The sequence below is a fragment of the Mesocricetus auratus genome, unplaced genomic scaffold (assembly GCF_017639785.1).
Source record: "Mesocricetus auratus isolate SY011 unplaced genomic scaffold, BCM_Maur_2.0 Super-Scaffold_100020, whole genome shotgun sequence".
In the NCBI taxonomy this organism is placed as follows: domain Eukaryota; kingdom Metazoa; phylum Chordata; class Mammalia; order Rodentia; family Cricetidae; genus Mesocricetus; species Mesocricetus auratus.
This window is the reverse complement of record NW_024429201.1, coordinates 39,826,257-39,849,401: the sequence shown is the minus strand read 5'-3', so window position 1 is coordinate 39,849,401 and position 23,145 is coordinate 39,826,257. Positions and strand designations below refer to the sequence as shown.

Genomic DNA, 23,145 nt, shown 5'->3' with positions numbered 1-23,145 from the left:
CAGCCTTCATCTGTTACAAGGGTAACATGCACGTGATTTACATCCTGTTACAAGGGTAACCCGCATGTGATTTACATTTACAATTTGATAAAGTTTACAGTCGTTTCAAGATCTGCTCAGGAAAGCATTTAGAAAGTGCACTTGCCTGTACATTAGGTACAATCATTGATGTTACACATGTAGCATTACGAAAAATATGAACAATAGGCTTGTTGCACTATCCACAGAGCACCAATTTGTTCCTGTGGTGATGCAGTTTGTTGATTTAACGTCAGCTGATTATGAGACTTGGGTCAAAGTCTCCTTTTTGTCGCATTAGGACAAGTTGCATTTCTCCAGAAAAATACACTGGCCTAGGCGCGATTCCAGAAACAGGAACCACCAAGTCTGATATTTCAAGTGACCATGTCCTGTTCAATTACTGAAAAGAGGCTTTTGCCACTCATAGTCCATACCAATGTCCAAATGCTTTAAATGGGTCATTTTTTCTCTGTTGGCTTCATGATGAAAACTCATGGGTCCGGAAGGTTGATGCAGCAGGTCTGTTGAGAAACTGGAAATCTTGAACCGACTGTTTTCTTTCTTTCTTGGGCTCTAGATTCGATGACATCAAGGGTCAAGAACACTGATTTAGGAGATCTCACTCAAACTGGCTTAGGTAGGCCCCCATGGTCTCAGATCCAGTTTTTCTCTGCTCCATGCATCTCACTAAATGGTCTGACAGCTGCCGAAGCTTTATTCTTTTCCTGCAAGAAAACACAAACATGCCCTCCATCCCAAATTAGGGTCTTCTCCACTGTCTAGTGCATGGATGTCTCCATTTGACCTGAGCAATGGTTGCTCAAGTTCCATCATGCCAGAATCTGTCTGAAGCTCACTGGCATTCACATTATAAAATTTTTAAATGAGGAGTGTATTATTTGATGAGTCATGTGGGGACTGGGGACATTATTCCCCCTTTTTGATTTTCTAAAAAATTTTTTTGAACTGTTGAAGCTGGACCATAACAGTAGAAGGATTTGTCTACCCTCCTTGGTTAACTATCTAGGTAAATTGGGGTCCCTACTTAGATTATTTGTAGATGCCCATTGAAAAGGACATATCCTTTAAATATTTCCCCAAAACTTCTGAAAATCACTCAAAGATTGTAAACTATACTGTGTCCAAATAACTTTTGAAAATTATTTGAAGTCTGTGAGCAGTCTTTCCCAATCTAACCTGTAGAGCTCTCACTAGCTGACAAGGCCTCATTTGCATCTTAAATTTTTCTGTTAAAACATTAACAGACTGGCTGGATGTTCCTTTTGGCTATAAATAAAGCAATCTAGGTAGCTTCTTAACTATTTTTGAAGGGATTTAAGTATCCTTTTAATCATATAAGCAGTTCACACTCGCGCATTCACAACCACATTTCATACATACCGGTGTGGCCACACCATACATTCAGTACATGCATCTTTCGGTCATCCTTTTTTCCTAGTCTGTAGAAATGAAGCTTCCTTAATTGAAATCTATGTAAAAGAACAACTCCAGCCAATCCTTGAACTAAAAAGTTTAAAAGTCCTGTATGTTCTTTATCATTCCTCCATTTGAGCTACAGTCATGGGGTACAGCCGTACCTACTCCTTGTAACTCTGTAGATGCAAGGTGGAGAGGCCAGGCTTTTGGCCAAAAGTTTTTAGAGATGACTCACAAAATAGAACTTAAATGTAAACAAAATTTTCCATTCCATATACCTTTGTCTTTTTCTTTTTCTTTACTTAATACCAGTACCTCTTTACTGTTACCAATTTTTTTGATTCAAGGTTTCTCTGTATTGTTTGAGGCTGTCAGTCCAACCTGGCCTCAAACTCAGAGATCCGCCTGCCTCTGCCTCCCAAGTGCTGGGATTAAAGGTGTGTGCCACCACTGCCCAGCTTGTTACCAATTTTTTTTCCAAGACAGGGTTTCTCTGTACTATTTGGAGGCTGTCCTGGAACTTGCTCTGTAGACCAGGCTGGCCTTGAACTCAAGAGATCTGTCTGCCTGTGTCTCCCGAGTACTGGGATTAAAGGCGTGTGCCGCCAACGCCCGGCTATTCACCCATTTTCAACCCAACTTTTACCCCAGGATGTTCCCTCATAAAGGCGTGTTGGGATTAAAGGCGTATGCTGCTGAGATTAAAGGCGTATGCTGGTGGCAATCTCTTGGGTTCCCCTACTTCCTGACCCTGGTATCAGGCTTAGGAGGGGGAAACTCAGAATGTCTAGTTTCTGACTTTTTAATCTCATTGGCAGCAGCCGCTCCCAATGTATCATTGGTGTTATAAAAATTGATGAACAGGGAGCTGGAATGACTAACTGGCATCAACATTGGGTGGAATCCTCACCAACGCCCATATTTCCCTTACCTGAGTGTTCAGCAATGGTTGGATCATCTTTAGCATGGTGAGCATTCCTAGTATCCGGAGTAGTATTGGGGTCGACATGCCTGATGCACCGTTCGGGGACCCAAATGGGCTTCTCACTTCCTGGAGGGAAAACACAAACAGCCCCTCGGACGCTAGCTAGTAGGGGAGTGGGTGGCTGCCATTTTCCTGTAATCAAATCCTTCCATCTGACCCATCCCAAGGACTGGGAGGGTTTGTTCCATTGTGTCTCCATAGCAGACAAATTATTACGATCTATGATCAAAAAATTTAAAATGTAAAGTATGGTGGATAACTGAATATTGGGGGAGGTAACATACTCCCCCTTTTTTATTTTCTTAAAATACTGTTTGAGAGTGTCATGGGTGCGCTCTGTCCCATGGGGTTGTGAGGAATACCAAAAGAATGGGCAATGTGATGTTCCCTGCAAAAGGCAGCAAAGCAATTGCTGGCATAGGCAGGGCCATTGTCTGTTTTTAGGGCATCGGGAACGCCCATGTAGGCAAAGGCCTGCAGGCAATGAGAAATAACATCTTTAATCTTCTCTCCTGAGTGGAGAGAGGCAAAGATGAGTTTAGAATATGTATCCACCGAGACATGCATGTATTTTAATTTCCCTGCCTGTGGCAGGTGAGTGACTTTCATTTGCCAGAGATGGTTGGCCCTGAGGCCCCGGGGATTTACCCCCTCACTGGGAGAATTATGATAAGGTAATCTGTGTAGCTATGGATAAGGGGCACCCAGTGTGAAATTTAATGGAGCGGGCATTTAGATGATACCGCACATGGAGCTGGTGGGCAAGCTGCTCCTGAGTAAATAAGACCCTAGGGCGGGTCAAGGAGTCAGCAATTTGATTGCCCTGGGCAAGGGGTCCTGGAAGGTTAGTATGTGCAGGAATAAATCCCACATAAGCAGGGTGGATGCGCTGCCAAGTAAGATGTTGGAGCTGAACTAATAAGGAACGAACCTGGGAGGTTGGAAGAACATATGGAGAAGTTTCTAAAGGTCTAACAATGTTGGCAACATAAACACTATCAGTATATAAATTAAAGGGCTCTCCCTCAAACATTTGGAAAGCCATCAAGCAAGCAAACAACTCGGTGGCTTGTGCTGACATCTGCCCTATGGGTACCCTCTTCTGCACCTGAGAAGAAACCACCACCGTGAAACCCTTGGAGGAGCCGTCTGTAAAGACTGAGCGAGCTCCAACTAGAGGGTTCTCCTTTAAAATCTTGGGAAAGATCACAGGGTGTTGTTTAAAAAAAGACATCAAGGGGCTATTGGGATAATGGTTATCAAACTGGGCGCCTGTAAATGTAATATACAGGGTCCACCCATCATGGAAGATCTGTAGATGTTCCACCTCCTCCTTACCATAAGGAAGGATAATTTTATCAGGACTCTTTCAAAAGGTTTGAATGCTAAACTTGTGCGCCTTCCACAACAATTGTAAAATGAGATCATAGTAAGGGGTCACTACCTTCTTAGGGGAGGCTGACAAATGTATCCAATAAATAGGACCAGTCTGCCAAAACACGGCAGTGGGCGAAAAGCTAGATGAAAGTACAACCAGAACAAGGGGCTGCCCATAATCTATACGCTGAAGGTGGGCTTGCTCTATACTTCTTAACAACAATTATAGGGCTTCCCTGGCCTCTGGAGCAATCTGTCTAGGGGAAGTTGGAGCAGGATCCCCAGGAAGAATATCATAAAGCGCTTTAAGAGCCCCTGTTTTAATAGAAAGAGAAGGGCGAAACCATTGCACCTCTCCCAAAAATCTCTGCCAATCATGAAGTGTTTTTAAATTTGAACAATCGATCTGGAGTCTTTGTGGCCGGAGGCCAGTTTGTTGAATTTGATGACCCAAATAAGTATAAGGGGGTCTCTTTTGGACCTTTTCAGGAGCCAAAATAAATCCGCGGGCCTCCAGAAGCTCCTGTAGCTCTGCAAAGGCTATGTAACATTGTCTTTCTTCGGCCGCGGCCAAAAGAATATCATCCATGTAGTGGAAAATGTAAAGATCAGGGAACTTACGTCTGAGGGGATCTAAACAGGCAGCTACATAAATCTGGCATATAGTTGGACTATTAGCCATCCCTTGGGGGAGCACCACCCATTGGAAGCGAAGGGCAGGTTCCCTAAAGTTAATCGCAGGAAGGCTAAACGCAAACCGAGGACTATCTTGACAATGCAAAGGAATAGAAAAGAAGCAGTCCTTCAAATCAATGACGATCAAATGCCAGTCTCTAGGAATGGCCACAGGCATGGGCAAGCCAGGCTGCAGAGCCCCCATAGGCTGCATGGTCACATTCACGGCCCTCAAGTCTTGTAGTAACCTCCATTTCCCTGAAGATTTTTTTATTACAAATATAGGGGTATTCCAAGGGGACGTGGAAGGAACCAAATGACCTGCCTCCAATTGTTCTTGAACTAGCTGGTGAGCCGCCCTTAGTTTCTCCGCTGGTAAGGGCCACTGTTCCACCCATACTGGATCATCTGATAGCCATGTGATGGGTATGGGGGCTGGCGGCACAACAGTGACCCTCATCAAAAATGACCAAAACCCTTCTTATCCCCTGGGGCCCTGGTCTCCAAAGGGAGGGATGCCACAGGGCAAACCTCTCTCTGTTCTAGTTTACCTAGTTCCCTCCCCGGGCTCCAGCCCCTCCCTTGCATCATCTGGGGGCCCCTGCTTTTGGACTTGGGTGCCTGGGTGGTGAGGACAACTCCCATTTCTTGCATGAGGTCCGTCCCCAGAGGTTAATAGGGAGGCCAGGCAAAACATATGGCTGGAAAAGCCCTGTGTGGCCCTCAGAGTCTTGCCACTTTAGGATTCTGAGGCTTTTTTGGGGCACACCCTGTCCTATTCCCTGGAGGGTCACTGTCCCTTCATCTTTCGGCCAGGCAGGGGGCCAGAATTTATCTGAGAGGACAGAGAAATCTGTCCCAGAATCTAAGATGCCCCTAAAGGACTTGCCTTCTATCTTTAATGTAAGCTGGGGGCGGTTCTCCATAGTGGCTACCCAAAATGCTGCTGGGCCGGTACTTCCAAAACCTTGGTTGCCCCTTTTCTCTTTAATTTTTCTAGCCTCACAAGGAGCTGTAGGGAGGAGGAGTAACTGAACAATCCGTTCTCCTGCAGGGATGGCAACAACCCCACTGCCCACTGATGTCATTATTTTAATCTCTCCCTCACTATCCTGGTCTATAACACCGGGGTGTACCTGGATGCCTCGAGGAATAGTACTGGACCGTCCCAAGAGTAGTCTGACCGTGCCTGGGGGCAATGGCCCATGCACCCCAGTAGGGAGGGCCTGTTAGGATTGCCCGGGCAGAGGGAGCGAGGTCCAATCCTGCACTCACTGAGGTGTCTCTAAGGAGGTCTGAGATATGAAGGGGTTGCTCTGGGGGAGAAAATGAGTCCTGCCACTGCCCGGAGCAGGGGTCATTGCCCCATACACATTGGTTTTGGGGCCCTGGGGCAGGGCCCTCCTCCCGTTTCCCTGATTATTATTAGCAGGAAGGAAATTTCCCTCCCGGTCAGTTTTAGAGTAGCAGTCATTGGCCCAATGATATCCTTCAGCAACGGGGGCATAAACCAGGTCTCTTGAGACCCGTAGTACTATTTTGAGGGCGAAGTGTCCCTCCCTACTGCAGCTGAAACATGTTTTTCTCCCTCTAGAGTAGGTCTTTCTTTCCCCACTTGGGGCCGAATAGCAGCAGCTAACACTTGGCCCTGGATGAGGTTCCCATCAATGTCCCTTCAGATCCGGATGTAGTCATTTAGACTTTTATTACGATAGGGGCGAAGGGCTTCCTTACAATATTTATTTGCATTTTCAAATGCCATCTGCTTGATGAATGGCATCGCAGGCCCAATGCCCCCAAATATTCTTTCTACTACCTGACTGAGACGGTCTACGAAGTCTTGAAAAGGTTCGGAGGGTCCTTGAAGGACTTTGGACAGATGATCCCCTCCTTCCTTGGAAGGCAATGCTTTCCAAGCCCCTTGGGCCGCTGCTGCCAGTTGGGCATAGACTGCGATGTCATATTGCATTTGTTGCTGAATGGTGGCGTATTGACCACTCCCAGTAAGCGTCTCCACATTTCTCTGGGGCTGTCCAGCCTGTGCATTTCTTTGGGATGTCTGGCTGCATCTTTCCTGAAACTCACACCTCCAAATCAAATAATCTCCCCCTGATAGAGTTGCTCGGCAAAGCTGCTGCCAATCACTAGGTGTCAAGTTAAGAGATGCAAAAGATTCCATTAAGGAAAGTGTAAAGGGAGCCTGTGCTCCATAATTTAAAGTTGCCTCTTTAAGTTGTTTCATGTCCTTAAATTTTAAAGGGTTATGACGCCTAATGACCTGTCCAGAATTGTTCGGATCTGGAACTTCCATTACTGGGGCCACCACCGGGCAGCATTGGACCCCTCCTCTGGGTCTTCCCTCCAGGTCCAAGGAGGACTGGGTTACATCATAGGAGGAGTCCCTTTTTTCAGAGTATGGAGAAGGGTTTCTCTCCCTGTCCTGTCTTTCCTTAATTCGAATCTTTTTTAGTTCTTTTTTAAGGGTCGCGATCTCAGCAAATAACTGTTCCTTTTCAGACTGTGACGAGTCTGAGTCTGAGCTACTTCCATTTTCTAGGTCTGATAGAGAAGGATATAACTGACTCTGACTGGAGTCCTTTTTTGGGGGGTTTGCCCGGAGACCTCTACCCGTTTTTTTGTTGTTCCTAAGAGACTCCTCCTCATCCTCACTAACAATGGAGCTTCTAGTTTCAGCCACGGTCTCTTCATCCTCACCCTCTGCCCCTGAACTCAAGGAGGCTTGAGTCTCCGTCTCTTGTAACTCTAAAAAAGCCTCTCTTGTGTCCTGAACTACCTGGCAGTGACTAACCTTATCTGTCAAAAGTGCTCCCCTCACTAATCTCCATAAGGAGAATGTCGTAGGGGGCAAGGACTCAGATCCCTGTTTTCGTAAAAGTCTATGAAGATCACGGCGAACCTCCTCCCAATCTGGAATATTTAAGCTTCCCCCAGTAATGAACCATGGACTGGCTTGTTCGATCGATTTTAGAAAGCCTTCTAGGGTTTTAGATTTGACTGCAGTCCCATGTCCTTTAAGTAACTTTTTTAGTTGATACTGTAATGATTCTAGCTTCCCGGAACTATTCCCCATAGTTTCTTAACCCCATCCACTTACCTCGCTTTCACGATCTCGGTAGGACCTCCAATTGTGGCGTCTGCTGCGCGGCCTGTGTCTGAGAACGTGCTGAGGGTGTCGGGGATTGATAACACAGAGACTCATTCAACGATGTAAAGAAAACTTTAAGCAGGCCCCAAAAAGGTTCAAGAAAAACTTCCTAAGAAAGGCTCCCTCCAGAGAAGCTTCTGCTCTCTCCTCTCCCCTGGCTGGTTCTGCTCTGACACCAGAGGTGGATGTGGGTGGGTCTGAAGGTGCGGTTAGTCTTTGGACAAGGTCGAGGTCAGGGCGGTTTCTGTGGGCAGGCCTTTTCCAGGAATTTATTGCCCCAGGCATTGTATTGTTTTTAGTAAACATGTTTTTAGTAAGACATTGTCTTACAGCTGCCTACTCCCAGGCAGAAGGGGAAGTGGGTCTCTGCTCAAGGTCTGGTGTTCCCACATAGTCAGAATTTGTCACATAAATTTAAAAGAGCCAAGACTGAGGTCAGGGTGAGGGAGACTAGAAACAGAAGTATGGTATTCCCTCCTCATTTAAAATGTTGATATATCTGTTATTATAGATTTTGAAAATTATTTTTGAACTGGATATAGTGGCACAAACTAGTAATCTTAGCATTTGGGAAGTGGAGGCAGGATGATCATGAGTTCGAGAACATCCTCAACTGTACAGCATGTTTGAGGATGGCCTAAAACATATGAGACTCGGTCATCAAAATTAATTTTGACTTTACATGCATCAGATTATCAAACTGTACCATATACATATACATTTAAATGAATAAAATATTGAGTGAGAAGTAAAACTAAACGAATAAATAAAAAAGAAAAACAATACTCATTTTAAAAGATTATCTTAGAAAACATTAGATTCCTAATGCCAATATCTGAACAGAGACTTCTTTTTGTAAGAGTTATGCATTGTGACAATCACCGAATCAAATACTCTGCAGTAGAACAAATGAAACAGTCATCAGAGCATCACCACTGCAGCCAATGCTTAAGACGAGGCCAGAACTGGCTTGTAAATGAGGAAACTATTGTCAAAAATGCCCTGAAACTGTATACCCAGTAACCACTGCTCAGTTGGCTTCTCCATACAGCATCAGCCTTTGTTTTCTGAATCTCTTCTCTTAGCTCTCACAGCTGTTGGGTATCTCTCAAGGAATTATCAGAATTTCCAAATTTAACTTGACAAGTGATGCTACATCTTTTTTTCTCTGCTCATCCTCTGTAAGAGCTCTTTACAATGCACACATAGCTTAATGCTTTCTTGTTATTGAAGTTGGTTTGCATTGGCCTGTCTTTTTATTCCTGTGACTTTTCTTCTTTACCCTATTAGTAGCTGCCGCCTAGTGCTATGTTATTTCAGAAGTTTAAGGCTATCTCTGTTCTACATTGTACTCATTTATCTAAGCCTCATGTTTGGGCAACTGTGGTGTGTCTCTAGTGGGCCTGTAACTTTAGAATACTTTAAATTTCTCTTGTGTGTGCTTGTAATATAATCTAAGGAGCTTGATCAGATTCATTTTATCTGCCAGTTAAAGAATTAAAGGGCATGAAATATATGAAGTTTGCCAGGCTAGTAGCAGAGAAATCTCAAGCTCTGCAGACACAACCAGGAGGCAGGAAACACACACATGCAGCAGACATACTAAGATCTTTTACAAAGTGTAGGGGATACTCGTGAAGCCCAAACTCCAGTCTCTTCTCAGGGACTGGGGTTTTAAAGAGTTCTTCTTGACTAACATAGGGTTACTCAGCTGAAGAAGGCTATGGTGGTTGACTGGCCTGGAACTTGGTGTGACATGCCCAGTCTGGAACTCCTTGAGTGGATCCGTCAGCAAAGGTTGAGGAAGTTATCCATCTTGGAGATTGGCCACCTTTGCTACCCAGCCATGGTCCCTCTCCCTGTCTGTCTACCAGGGAGTCTATCCTGCTCCTAGTCTCTCACTTGATTGTGTGCATGGGTGTAAGTGTGTATGTATGTATCTTTTTATGCAGACATGCACACATGTACAGAGGCCAGACATGTATATCTAGTGCCCACATTGGTCACTCCCGGGTTATCCCTAATAGAAGGTCTAACAGTAACCCTGGAGCTCACTGCTTTCTTGACTAGGTGACCGGCAAACCCCAGTGGTGGTCCTTTCTCTGTGTCACCCTGCCCAGGACAAAGTTGGAGGCACACATGGCCACTTTCCTGAATGAGTTCTGGGGCTCTGAACTCAGGACCTCAGGATTTTATAACAAGCACTATTACCCACTGATACATCATCCCCAGTCTCAAAGGCTTTATTTATATACAATGAAATCCATCCATTTAGGTGAAGAGTCCAGCGATTTTGACCAGTGTAGAAACTGTGTCAAACACAGCAATAGAGAAGTCATGTCCAAGTCCTTTCACACATATGTGCCCTTCACATTCAGCTGTGTTCCGTAATGACCTCTGGGTGACACTTAGTCAGACCTGGAAATGACACTATTGGCTTTGTGTCCCAGAGGTCACTTCTGACAATTGCAGAATCTTGCACAAGTTGAAATCTGTGCATTCTTTGGTACCTCTTTTCTTTTGGTTATATTATGCTCTGTTGACTGTTTACTTATACTCATTGCTGATACATTTCCCCTGAGTGTTTACTAGTGTTGTCTGTTTTACCCTGTGTCGTCAGCCTGGATGGATACCTGCTTTATTTCCAGTTTTGGGCTACTGGAATGTTTCATTTCACTTTAGTAACTGCTCAGAAGCAGTAATGGTGGATTATATGATAGAGTCAATGTTTAACAGCAGGAAAACATTGCTAACTTGCTTTAGAGGAACAAGCTTTTCATGTTCCCAAAGATATATAACAGTTACATTTATATCCATGTCAATATGAGAATTACTTATTTTTAATTTTAGCATATTAAGGAATATGTGTTATTATGTAGTGTCATATAATTTAACCTACATTTACCTTATTACTAATGATATATAATAGATTTTTGTTATTAAGGAACATTTAAAATTATTCTTCTGTAAACTGTTTGCTCAAAAATTTGTTTACTTCATTTAGTTGTTTGTTGAGTTGTTTTAAAGAACTCTTTATATATCCTATCCATAAGTTATTTGTCAGGTACTTGTTTTGATATTTTTTTCTAATATATAAAAGTTTAATTTTTCATTTTCCCTTCTTTTCTCTATTTCTTCTTATTTACTATTTCTTCATGTTAGACTATAACTGTTGTACAAAATAATGAGTTTTATTTTAGCATTTTCATATTTACATATTATGTATTTTTACATATTCCTCTTCCCATTCCTCTTTCTCCTGTCCCATTTCAATTTCTTCACAAGGTCTTTTACTGGAAGATGTATAGTGTATCCTGTATAATGTGTGATGTATACTGTGTACTCTATACTATATTATATGTCCTGTTTTCTATATGCTGATTCCTGCGTACTCTATCCTGTATACTGTGATGTATACTGTGTATTGTTTACTGTATGCTGTGTTCTGTATAATGTATACTGATTCCTGTATACTGTATACTATATGATGTATCAGTATACTGTATACTGATTTCTGTACATCATATTATGCATACTATCTGATGCATACTGTATCTGGTATACAGTGTACTGATTCCTATATTCTGCATAATGTATACTATGTGATATATCCTGTATACTGTATAATGTATACTGATTCCTATAAAATGTATACTGTATGCTATATCTTTGCCTAACTACTTACTAAATGGTTCATCATATTATCTGATTCATCAGTTTCTTAATTTAAAAAACACTGAGTCTCATTATATTTAAATGTCTGATTTCTATTATCCAAAGTTTTGAAACACCCAAGAAACTCTAATTTTCTAAGAAAATACGATAATATTTTGATGGGATTTTCACTAATATCGTTACTTTTGACTCCCTAGTTACTTAGAGATTAGTGGGAAACCTTGTTTTCAGTGGCACCCAACTTGCAAATTTCCTAACTAAAGACTCTTTCAGTAGCCTATACGTTGCACACAGTACTGTGCTTCCCATTGGCATTTCTTGCTATTTATCATTTGGAGTATTTGTTCTTGATATAAATTCTCTGTCAATATTTAGTTAGGAAAGACTTTATTATAGAATGGCTGTTTATAGTAAAACTTTTCACCTAGAAACACATTCAAATGTACTGTGCATTCCTGTTATAAAGCAAAATTAGGATGTTCTTGATTATGTAGAACATCTTTCTTGAAGGTAGCATAGAAACCTCTCAATTACTTTTGTTCTTATTCTTTGAAATCATAGAAAATTCTTAAGTAATAAAGTTACTTTTTTATGCTCTATCAGGTCTGAAATGAACAAAGTTTAAAAGATTATTCCTATAAATATTGAAAAGCATTTATCATTTTAACCCAAATACCAATGCACATAAGCTCTGGTTTTTACCCTCTCAGCAGCTCTTCTGTGGGCCAGAAGCTTGCCTGAGTTATAGCCATCACCCTGCTTCCTTTGGAGACATCCTGAGTGTTGTACCTGGGCAGGAGAGTAGTGGCAGGCTACAGTGTGAAATAGTTGTTACCTTCTTTTTAAATGTCTTAATAAAGTCACAAAAAGTGAAAACTAAGAAAGACTATAAATACCTTCTAGTCCAGTCCATTGACCTCTTCTCTCGGTGTTTGTAGATACAGAGCATCCTCCTGTATTAAATAGTTTTCATGTGTTGGTATTGATTTGAAGTATTATAAAATTAGATGATGATGATAAATTCTTTAAATTATAGGATACAACCCAAGGTTTATGTTTCTTTGCTTTTGTTTCAGTTAGTGCAATATTAAATTTAATATTATGACATAAAAATCAAATTAGAAATTATTAGAGTGATAATTTTCTTGCTTTCCCCTTTTCTGTTGATTAGATAGGCATATAGCAGCTGGAGTTCAAACAATTATATATTTTCTCTTCTCTTAGAAGTTTAAGTACCAAAAAAAAAAAGAAGTTTAAGTACCTACTTTAACTACTTTTTTTACACTTTATTTATTGTGTGTGTGTATGTGTGTGTGTATATGTGTATGTCTGTGTGTCTGTGTGTATGTGTGTATGTCTGTGTGTGTCTGTGTGTATGTGTGTTTGTGTGTGTATGTGTGTGTATGTCTCTGTGTGTGTATGTGTGTCTGTGTGTATGTCTGTGTGTGTGTATGTCTCTGTGTGTATGTGTGTGTCTGTGTGTATGTGTGTGTGTATGTGTATGTGTATATGCACATGTGTCTGAGTGACTCATGTGGAAGTCAGAAGAGAATGTCCCTTCCCCCCATCATGTAGGTCCCAGGACTGACAGCAAGCACCTTTAATTGCTGAGTCATCTTGACACCAGTCCCTTTTTGAGACAAGTTCTGTCTCTATATCCCTGTCTCCTCTAGAAAACTCTGTGTAAAAAAACCAGGCTTCCTAAACGTCACAGTCTTCCAAGCGCTAGAATTGCAGGTGTGGACTGGATAGTTAGGGCATGTCTGTCTTTGGCTACAATGTTACACACTAATGTTCCAGAAACGGTGATCAACTGAGGTTAAGATTCTAAGACATTAGCTGATATCTGGCTTCTGTTGACTGGAACTGTGACAATGTTGCTTGAGGCAGAAAGGGTCGGAACAATGACAGGGGAGGCCAGAGAGTGAGGATGGTGGGGATTGCTTACAACTGTGACATGCAGGGCTCAAGACGTCTCAGGGCCTCATAATGAACACTGGCAATTCTGAAACCAACTCTCTTAGGTATTAATAATGCCAGCTAATACTTATGCAGCACTCACCACGATTCTAGTGTGTTACACAAAGTAATTTATTTTCAATAATTATTAGAGAACTGTTTTCTCTGTCATTTTCAATACATGGCAACTTGATTTATAAAAAAGAAAACATCGCTAGGTGGTGGTGGCCCATACCTTTAATCCCACTACTCAGGGGGCAGAGGCAGGTGGATCTCTGTGACTTTGAGGTCAGCCTGGTCTACAGAGTGAGTTCCAGGACAGAGAAACCCTGTCTCAAAAACAAAAACCCCAAGAACCCCAAAAACAAAAAGCAACACATCTTTTAAATAAAACTAAATAAAGGACTTTCTAGAATTTTCATATGAGCTCTATTTGCCCACTGATCTAGAGAGTAACCAAAATGGATATTAGTTAATGATATGGGAAAATAGTATCTTTACCCTACCTTCCAGTTAATTTGAATTTTGAGAAGACAAGCAATTCAACAAAAACATGTAGTTTTACCCTCAACCACTTCTGTAAAGAACAATATTTTGACTGCCTGAGGTAGTACTATGTTACAAATTAAACTATCAATTTTACTATCACCAAGATCTTTCTTACCATGGTGGTTTAACAATAAGCCATTATTAAACAAACTGGTCATTTAAAAAATGTTTTCTAGTAAAGACCAGAAATGTTTTCCTTATTGATTTGAATAGCAGCCTTCATATTTAGTAATCCTATTAAAAACCAAAGAATCAAACCAGATATTTTATCACATTTATTATGTAAGTCCTACATCCCCACGGTGGGTAATTACGTTTAACTAAGAAGAAGGCAGTAAGGCAGGCTGCAAGAATGGAAAGGAGGAGAGAAAGCAAAGAGAGAAAGGGAAGGAGCATTACCTGAGATCCCACCATCGACAACCACCGTTGACCGTACGCAGCACATCTTCTTACTAGTTTATGTGTGTACACATGGGTAGTTTTAGATAAAAAGGGGGTACCTTACTCTTTGCTAACCTGCTTTTATTTTCCAGCTGTGTGCCACTAGGCTTTGTTGTGAAGATGAGTATATGAGAGCTAAATGGACGTTTAGATGGTTTCTCATGTTTCCTTAGGATCTTTGCAGTCTCACTTGTCTTAGGATTTAGTTTCACAGAAAAGAGTGAGTCAGTGTTTAAGTAGAACCTTAAAGCCTTGTTGATGTTGGTTGTGGTGACATTATTCTGAGTGCCGGGGGTGTAGGGTTGGAGCCCAGGGTCTTGAGGTGCAATCCCTTGGCAGCTAAGCTACACCAGTGGCTTAGGGAGTTCGGTATTAGTGAGATGTGGTTGTCTACGAAGGTTTTCCCACTCCCAGAGTCCAAAGCTAGCCGTCAGCCCCACAGCTTACCATGGTCAGAGCCCGTATTCTTCCATTGCCAGGTCGGGGAAAGCTCTATTTCAAGTGGCTTACGAGCTGATTGACAATTATATGATGTTCTAATTAAATTCAGCTCTCCTTCTGTAGATTTAAACTGGGTAACTGTGAAACAGTTTTCCCAGATGAACAAGGCACAGCTGGCGGGCAGTCTCTGCTAACCATAATATGCTTCTTGGTTTTAAAGTCTCAGTGTACACAGAGTCCCAGCCAGAAGTCATCTGCTGTCTGAGACTGACTCTGATGGATGCTGTCAAGGACACCGTGCAGCAGGTGATATCCCTGGTGAGACGTGGGCGCCACAGTGAGACAAACCTGAACAAACCCCGTGTCCCTGACCATCTGCTTCAGACCATTCCACGGGCATGGGGTTACATTCCAAGAGGATCCCGAAGGAAAGAATCAAATAAAGGTGAGAAAATCAGTTCCCTAAGAAAGTGTCCTCCAAAGAAACAGTCTTGTAGGCTATTCAGTTAAATAAAATTCTAGAAGGCATAGGACCAATGAATGGTATTGATTTTCATTTCACCAAGTATATGGGAGGGTGGCTTCATTCTCTTTTTGCTGTGAGCCACGCAGACAATGCATCTGGGAATGAAAATGAAGCAAATGATCATCTTATTTTATTAGTACTTCGTAAGTTTTTAAATTTTATTTTATTTATTTTTATTTTTGAGGTTATAATTTGATTACCACATCTGTTGCTTCTCTTTCCTCTGTCCAAACTCTCCCATTTGCACCTCCCCACTGTCCCTCAAATTCATGGCATCTTTTTTTTTCTTTTACTAATTGTTATTGCATGAGTAAGTATATTCACATGCACGTATATCTTAAATATAGCCCGTTCAGCCTGTAGAATGCTACCTGTGTGTGTGTTTTCAGGACTGACCATTTGGCACTGGACAACCAAATGGCGTGCTCCCTGGCCTCTCCCACCTCTCCTTGGTTGCCATTCAGTGCTTCAGAATTTTTATCTTTTGTTTTTATATTAGTAGTCACACGACCTTGCTTTACTTTAAATCTAGAAACTATGCTGTGTCCCCTCCCACTCTTACACTGTTTATCTGTCCTGTCTCCTTTTCCTTCACCCAGCAGCCATCACATTCGCTTGCTTTTCCTTCAACACACTTCCAGAAGCAGCTTTTAGGTGTCACCTACTTTGATAGTTGTAGATAATTTTCTGATAGGATATTTCTCTCCCTAGACTTGTGGTTCTGTCCTGAACCTATTGGTCCTCCTGCCCAGGGTACTTGACTTATCATTTATCTCTATGTTCTCACCTTATACTATTTATTTGTGTGGCTCTTCTATTTTCAAAAGTAAAATTTCTTTAGATTCATTTTTAAAGGTGGGTAGTTTTCAACTGGGAGGAAGAACTTTTCACAATAAAACATTCGAACTGGAACCCATGAAAGGGAGTTGAAGGGTCTAGTCTTTCTTTCCTTCTCCTCAGAGACCCTGAATAGTGGAGCTCTTACTGTCCAAGTTTGGTACACACTCAAATCAATTGTCTATGCTTGACATTTCTAGTGATATTTTAATTTTGTTCAAGTCCTATCAAACTGTCTTTGGATCTAGTAAAGATATTTAATTGAAATTGGAAAGTGTCGCCTTTTGACTGGGAGAGTTCTTCCTCATCTGAGAGCTGTTTCCATTGTTTGCAGGTCCCCTTCTTCCGGCTTTTAGATATGTCATTCACTTTTAGGGACCCAGGAAGCATGATATAGTTAGCATGCTACACAACTTGATGAGCACTATTTGTTCGATTGATCTATTACAAAAGTTTTCTTTTCTAAGGTGCGTGTAGGATGTTCTCTATACTATTTAAAAGAGCGTCAAACCCAAGAAGTGCTCATTTTACATATACTAGTTGTGGGCCTTCTTTAGCAATTAATATTTTCATAATATTATAAGTTGGTGTAGAGTTTTATCCTAAAGACAGTCAAAGTGGTGTCAGATCGTGTGAAACAAAGTGATGGAAGGACGTGAAGCTACAGACCATCCTGTGCATTCCAAATAGGAAGACAATAGAGAATACCCTTATTGTTGCTCTGTGTCCCGAAACACTTTAGGGACCATCATATCAGGACTTCTTGGCCCCTCCTATTTTGACACTTTATTATGATTTTGCTTTTTGTGGTTTCCATTGTCCTCACTCAACTTGAGTACAAAAATAATTGTATTTACTTTGGTTCTTTTGAGAGAGAGAATCTACATTCACATACTTTTTGTTACAACACCTTGTTAAAAATATTCTACTTTTTAAGTTTTTGTTTATTATTGTTCTTAATTTTTACATTAAGTGTTTTTTACAGGTATGTATGTATAAGAAAAAAAATGGACATGAGGGTTTGGCACTCTTCACATTTTCAGACATTCTCTGGACATCTTGAAATGCATCCTCCTTAGATAAGGACACTGCTAAAGGCAGATGATATTTACGTGTTGGCATTCAGTCATCCATTGATTCAGTGGACATCTGTGTGTTTAAGATAGCAGGCATACTATACATGTACTCTAGCCTCTTGGCACTAGGAAACTAGAACAATGAAATGGGTGGAAACACCCAGAACATGCACACTTATCAGAGGAAGGAAATTACATTTTATAACATTCTTTATGAAGATTGTCACAATGAGGAGTTGGGGTAGAGTGGGGAGATGGGCAGGGAGACAAGAGTCCTTTAGCTTCTTGTGTAGATCAATGCCATATTGTCAGATGTACTGTTAAAAATTTTGATTCTCTAAAAAGATACAAGTGCCCCTGACACCGATGCTGGACTCTAATACTGGATGGAGATGGCACCAAAGTGGGAATTCTCTTGTGTATTTCCACTGCAAATATGAACATAAGGTGAAATAATAATTTGGTCAGAATTAGAAAGAAAAAGTGTGGGGAAACCACCTCAAATATGAGCTCCCATATATTTTTATTGAATGTGTTTTCCTTGTGCTATACTAGCTCTCAGTTTGAAGTGGTCTTGATTAGCAAAAGATTTCAAAACTAAACATGTAACACATGAAGACAAACTCTGTAACCCACAGTGTTAAAGGCTAATGAGATATGATCGTGTTCATTATAACTTTGTCAAAAACGATAACAAATGCTTACGATGCCATTTTAAACACAGCATTCTAACTTGTTAAATTAAAGATAAATAGACAACCTGTGGGGACATCTACCTTTAGTATGTGCATGGCAGAACACAGGATCACTGCAGAGACAAACTAAAGTGTCACTTCCTATTTCCTCTTTGTCAGCTAATACTATAATGTAGAGAAAATCCAAGATTTAGACAAAGGAGCACCATGGAATATTACACCAGGCATGAGATTGGCACAGATGATTCCCACACATGGCTCTGCTCTTTACATGAGGCATGAGATTGACACAGATGATTCTCATGGCTCTGCTCTTTACATGAGGCATGAGATTAACACAGATGATTCTCATGGCTCTGCTCTTTACATGAGGCATGAGATTGACACAGATGATTCCCACACATGGCTCTGCTCTTTACATGAGGCATGAGATTAACACAGATGATTCTCATGGCTCTGCTCTTTACATGAGGCATGAGATTGACACAGATGATTCCCACACATGGCTCTGCTCTTTACATGAGGCATGAGATTAACACAGATGATTCCCACACATGGCTCTGCTCTTTACATGAGGCATGAGATTGACACAGATGATTCCCACACATGGCTCTGCTCTTTACATGAGGCATGAGATTGACACAGATGATTCCCACACATGGCTCTGCTCTTTACATGAGGCATGAGATTAACACAGATGATTCTCATGGCTCTGCTCTTTACATGAGGCATGAGATTGACACAGATGATTCCCACACATGGCTCTGCTCTTTACATGAGGCATGAGATTGACACAGATGATTCTCATGGCTCTGCTCTTTACATGAGGCATGAGATTAACACAGATGATTCTCATGGCTCTGCTCTTTACATGAGGCATGAGATTGACACAGATGATTCCCACACATGGCTCTGCTCTTTACATGAGGCATGAGATTGACACAGATGATTCTCATGGCTCTGCTCTTTACATGAGGCATGAGATTGACACAGATGATTCCCACACATGGCTCTGCTCTTTACATGAGGCATGAGATTAACACAGATGATTCTCATGGCTCTGCTCTTTACATGAGGCATGAGATTGACACAGATGATTCCCACACATGGCTCTGCTCTTTACATGAGGCATGAGATTAACACAGATGATTCTCATGGCTCTGCTCTTTACATGAGGCATGAGATTGACACAGATGATTCCCACACATGGCTCTGCTCTTTACATGAGGCATGAGATTGACACAGATGATTCCCACACATGGCTCTGCTCTTTACATGAGGCATGAGATTGACACAGATGATTCCCACACATGGCTCTGCTCTTTACATGAGGCATGAGATTGACACAGATGATTCTCATGGCTCTGCTCTTTACATGAGGCATGAGATTAACACAGATGATTCTCATGGCTCTGCTCTTTACATGAGGCATGAGATTAACACAGATGATTCCCACACATGGCTCTGCTCTTTACATGAGGCATGAGATTGACACAGATGATTCTCATGGCTCTGCTCTTTACATGAGGCATGAGATTGACACAGATGATTCTCATGGCTCTGCTCTTTACATGAGGCATGAGATTGACACAGATGATTCCCACACATGGCTCTGCTCTTTACATGAGGCATGAGATTGACACAGATGATTCCCACACATGGCTCTGCTCTTTACATGAGGCATGAGATTGGCACAGATGATTCCCACACATGGCTCTGCTCTTTACATGAGGCATGAGATTAACACAGATGATTCTCATGGCTCTGCTCTTTACATGAGGCATGAGATTGACACAGATGATTCTCATGGCTCTGCTCTTTACATGAGGCATGAGATTGACACAGATGATTCCCACACATGGCTCTGCTCTTTACATGAGGCATGAGATTGACACAGATGATTCTCATGGCTCGGCTCTTTACATGAGGCATGAGATTGACACAGATGATTCCCACACATGGCTCTGCTCTTTACATGAGGCATGAGATTGACACAGATGATTCTCATGGCTCGGCTCTTTGGTATTTGTTCCATTGGGCTTCAAAGAGGAAATGCACAAAGAACTAGTTTATTTTTGTTTTATTTCTTTGACAGTAGTTAAGTAAAGTATATAGTTGAGATGCTATTTTATCAATGGTAAATTATGATTTTTAATGAAAAGAATGCTCAATGGAAAATTTTTTGGTTGGAGCCTTGGCCTTAATTGAAACAATGGATTCTGGAGCAATCAATTGAAGGATGGTGTTCCACTTGCTTGTATTAAGTGACAAAAAGAAAAGAAGCAACAGAGCAGTGGGTGCCAGCAGAGTTTGTTTGTGACATTGCTACCCTGGAGGAAGGCCAAGACTAAACACTAGAATCATTTGGAGGAGTGAGTTTCAGGCAGAGGGTACAGCTCAAGAGTGCTTGCTTAGCATGGACCAAGCCTGGACTTGATCCCCAGATCTCATAAAACCAGGTTTGGTAGAGAATTCTAGCAGAAGGATCCAAAGGTTGATCACATCCTTGGGTATATAAAGAGTTTGCACTCAGACTGGGATCCATCAGACGCTATCTCAAAAGAAAATAAGATATCATAAAATCAAATAAATTGTAGATTTTAGCTAAGAGCTTATATGCTCCCAGGGAATAGAGATTTTTTTTATTGTCATACCCGAGGTGGTATGTTACTGGTATTTAGTTAGTGGGAAAGCATAAATGTTCCAGAAATCCCTCCATGTACAGAATAGCTTTACACACAAAGAATTACCCAGCACTCAGATGCCCATGGTGAGAAACATCCTTCAAAGAAATAGCACAAAGCAAATGGCATCATTTACAGTCAACAACCAAAAGCCAGTGACCACCAAGCAAGTACCACATTCATGAGGTATGCGAAGGCCAAGACACTAGCACAAATCACAGACAAGCAAAGGGGAGAAATAAGCACAAACCAGCTAACTCTAGTATTCAGTGAGTGTTTACTGGACCACTCTGGATGGCTGCTGTCGAGGACACAGCACTGCCCTCCTGGAGCTCCTAGTCAAGGAATGCTGACAGGTAATGAAACAGTCATGGAATGAGATAGTTATCAGATGGTGATGGGCACTGCAACAAAAGCCACCAAACAGACTTCCTGTGAAAGCAAGAGACTTCCCTTGAGACAGGAAGGGTGTGGTAAGACTGCTGGGGTGGGATGGCTCTGAGGAGGTGACACATCTGGTAGGAATGAAAGACCAGTCAGTCATGAGAAGAGCTGGGACGCTGTGCCACAGACCACAAGGGAGAAGAAGAAAGCATTTCACGGGACTCCGTGATGTCAAAGGTCATGGGACCTTTGCTTAGTTAGCAGTTTCCCAGTACTTCAGAGTTTAGATCTTAAAAAAATAAACACATAAATTATAAGTCGAAATTTTCTAACTTTAATCTTTAGAAGGAAAGACTATGCTTGAAATGTAGAGAATCTCAGGTGATAGTTCCTGGTGGAGTTCTTTTGGAAATCATTAAGCACTTGTTCATCTTAATAATTTTTCTCCACAAAAGTCAGACATCCCACACAGCAAAAAGACCATGCTGTGAAGGCATGAGAATGCTAACGGTAATCATACCTTTCTCCCCTTTCTTCCCAGGCTTCCTAAGGCTCGCTGCTCAGGCAGTGTCTATTGTAATCAGCAAGTTACCTACAGTGATTGCATGCTTGCCTCCTACAATTAAATACTTCTTTTATCTGTCTGAGAGAAAAATGTCAAAAAACTTGGCTGCATTGAAGAAAGCTGGCCTGCTTGTCTGGAACTTGATTGTAATTATATGTCGGATATTTGAGGATGGGAACACCGTGGAACGTTTAACAGGTGCCTCCCTTGACAGATGGAGTAAAGAGAAGGCAGCTTTAATCTCTGTGTGTTTGGAAAGTATTCTGGGAGAAAGAAGCAGCCCGTGTCAACTGACCCAAAAGGTCATACTGAGCATTGAGCGGCAAAAACCCAACTGGTTGGAGCACCAGCTTCTCAAAGCAAGGACCCTGAGCATCAACTGGTAAAGTCATGCTTGTTTCTTACGCAACTGCATCAAGTGATTTCTCAATACCAAAGTCGCCATTCCACAACAGCATCAAATTTTGTCAGATGGGCAGCAATGGTCATTTGACAAAACATAATAGGACCTTTGAGGAACACTGAAAAAGATGAGTGCCCTGCTAAACACTGGGCTGTTAGAGGTTCCTTGCTGTAAAATCTGAACCATTGATATGCAGGAACACTGTCCTGGTTTAGGTTCTGTCTTAAGGTTTCTGATTAAAAGGGTGTAGCTCAACCCAGGGGAATTTAGTTTCACTTCTTTTCAGTGTGCAACCAGGTATCTAGTGCATAGCCTGAGGCACTTTGTAAATGGAGTGGGCACAGATTGAATTAAGAAAGAATTAATGGATATAAAAGGCTTTTTATTGCTTTCTGTGTACCTGATTGTCAAAAAGGTACACATTTTTCATCTGGAAATGTAAGAATCCCAGAGGGCAACTGGGGCATATCACTCACAAGCTATAAACACACCCAGCTGTTTCAGGATGGAAATGTCAGCTTTCTCATAGGTTTGTCACCAACAGCTAAGTGATTTGTGGTACTGCAAAGACTTCTAAGGATCCCCGATGAATTCAAATATGTGTGTAGAGCTCTGTGTTGAGGTTAGTCCTCAGGTAAAAAGTGCGTGATATTGATAAAGGGATTCTGGCTCAGGTGGTCTGCACATTGCGAAGTCGGCCCATTGCTTGAACACACACACACACACACACACACACTTCCGCCACGCGTAGTAACTGAAGGTAAAATACATGTGGTTAACGATACTAGTGTAACTCTCTGCCCGAGATGACTCAGAGTCACCTGAGGTATGATTTCTTTTGCTGGTAAATGGCAGGGATGAAGAAGTAGATACTCCTTGTACATGGTCATTTTTATACCTCTCTCAGAATGTCGGTTTTCAGGGTGACACCAGTAAGTATGGAAGAACTGTTTCTGAAAAAGGAAGTAACAAAGTTTTCAACATCAAATTGAGATTTAGTAAACACCTTTTACCTATAAAATCTATTGAAATATGTTGTGCATTGCCGGATGTGGTGGTATACACTCAGGAGCAGAGACTTGCTCTATACAGAGAGTCCCGTCAGTGACAAAAAGTACATTGCATTCACTGGTCAGAGGAATGGTAACAAGTACATTTTGCTTGTCCTTGCTAGTCTTTAAGACTTCATTTTAGTCTATGGTGTGGTAGCCTGGTTTCCCTGGTCTAGTCAGACAGAAGACTAGACAAT

The 23,145-nt window shown here is 41.6% G+C and overlaps 1 protein-coding gene across 2 annotated transcripts in view; it reads left to right on the top strand.

The window, feature by feature from the left end:
- The window catches only part of Kiaa0825 (KIAA0825 ortholog), a 446,177-nt gene that overhangs the window by 198,593 nt on the left and 224,439 nt on the right, over window positions 1–23,145 (top strand). For both annotated transcript variants that reach the window (XM_040729084.1, XM_013125179.3), the window contains 2 exons: window positions 14,947–15,171; window positions 21,470–21,875. In XM_040729084.1, coding sequence (XP_040585018.1) covers window positions 14,947–15,171; window positions 21,470–21,875 — 631 coding nt within the window. The remainder of the gene's footprint in view (window positions 1–14,946; window positions 15,172–21,469; window positions 21,876–23,145) is intronic.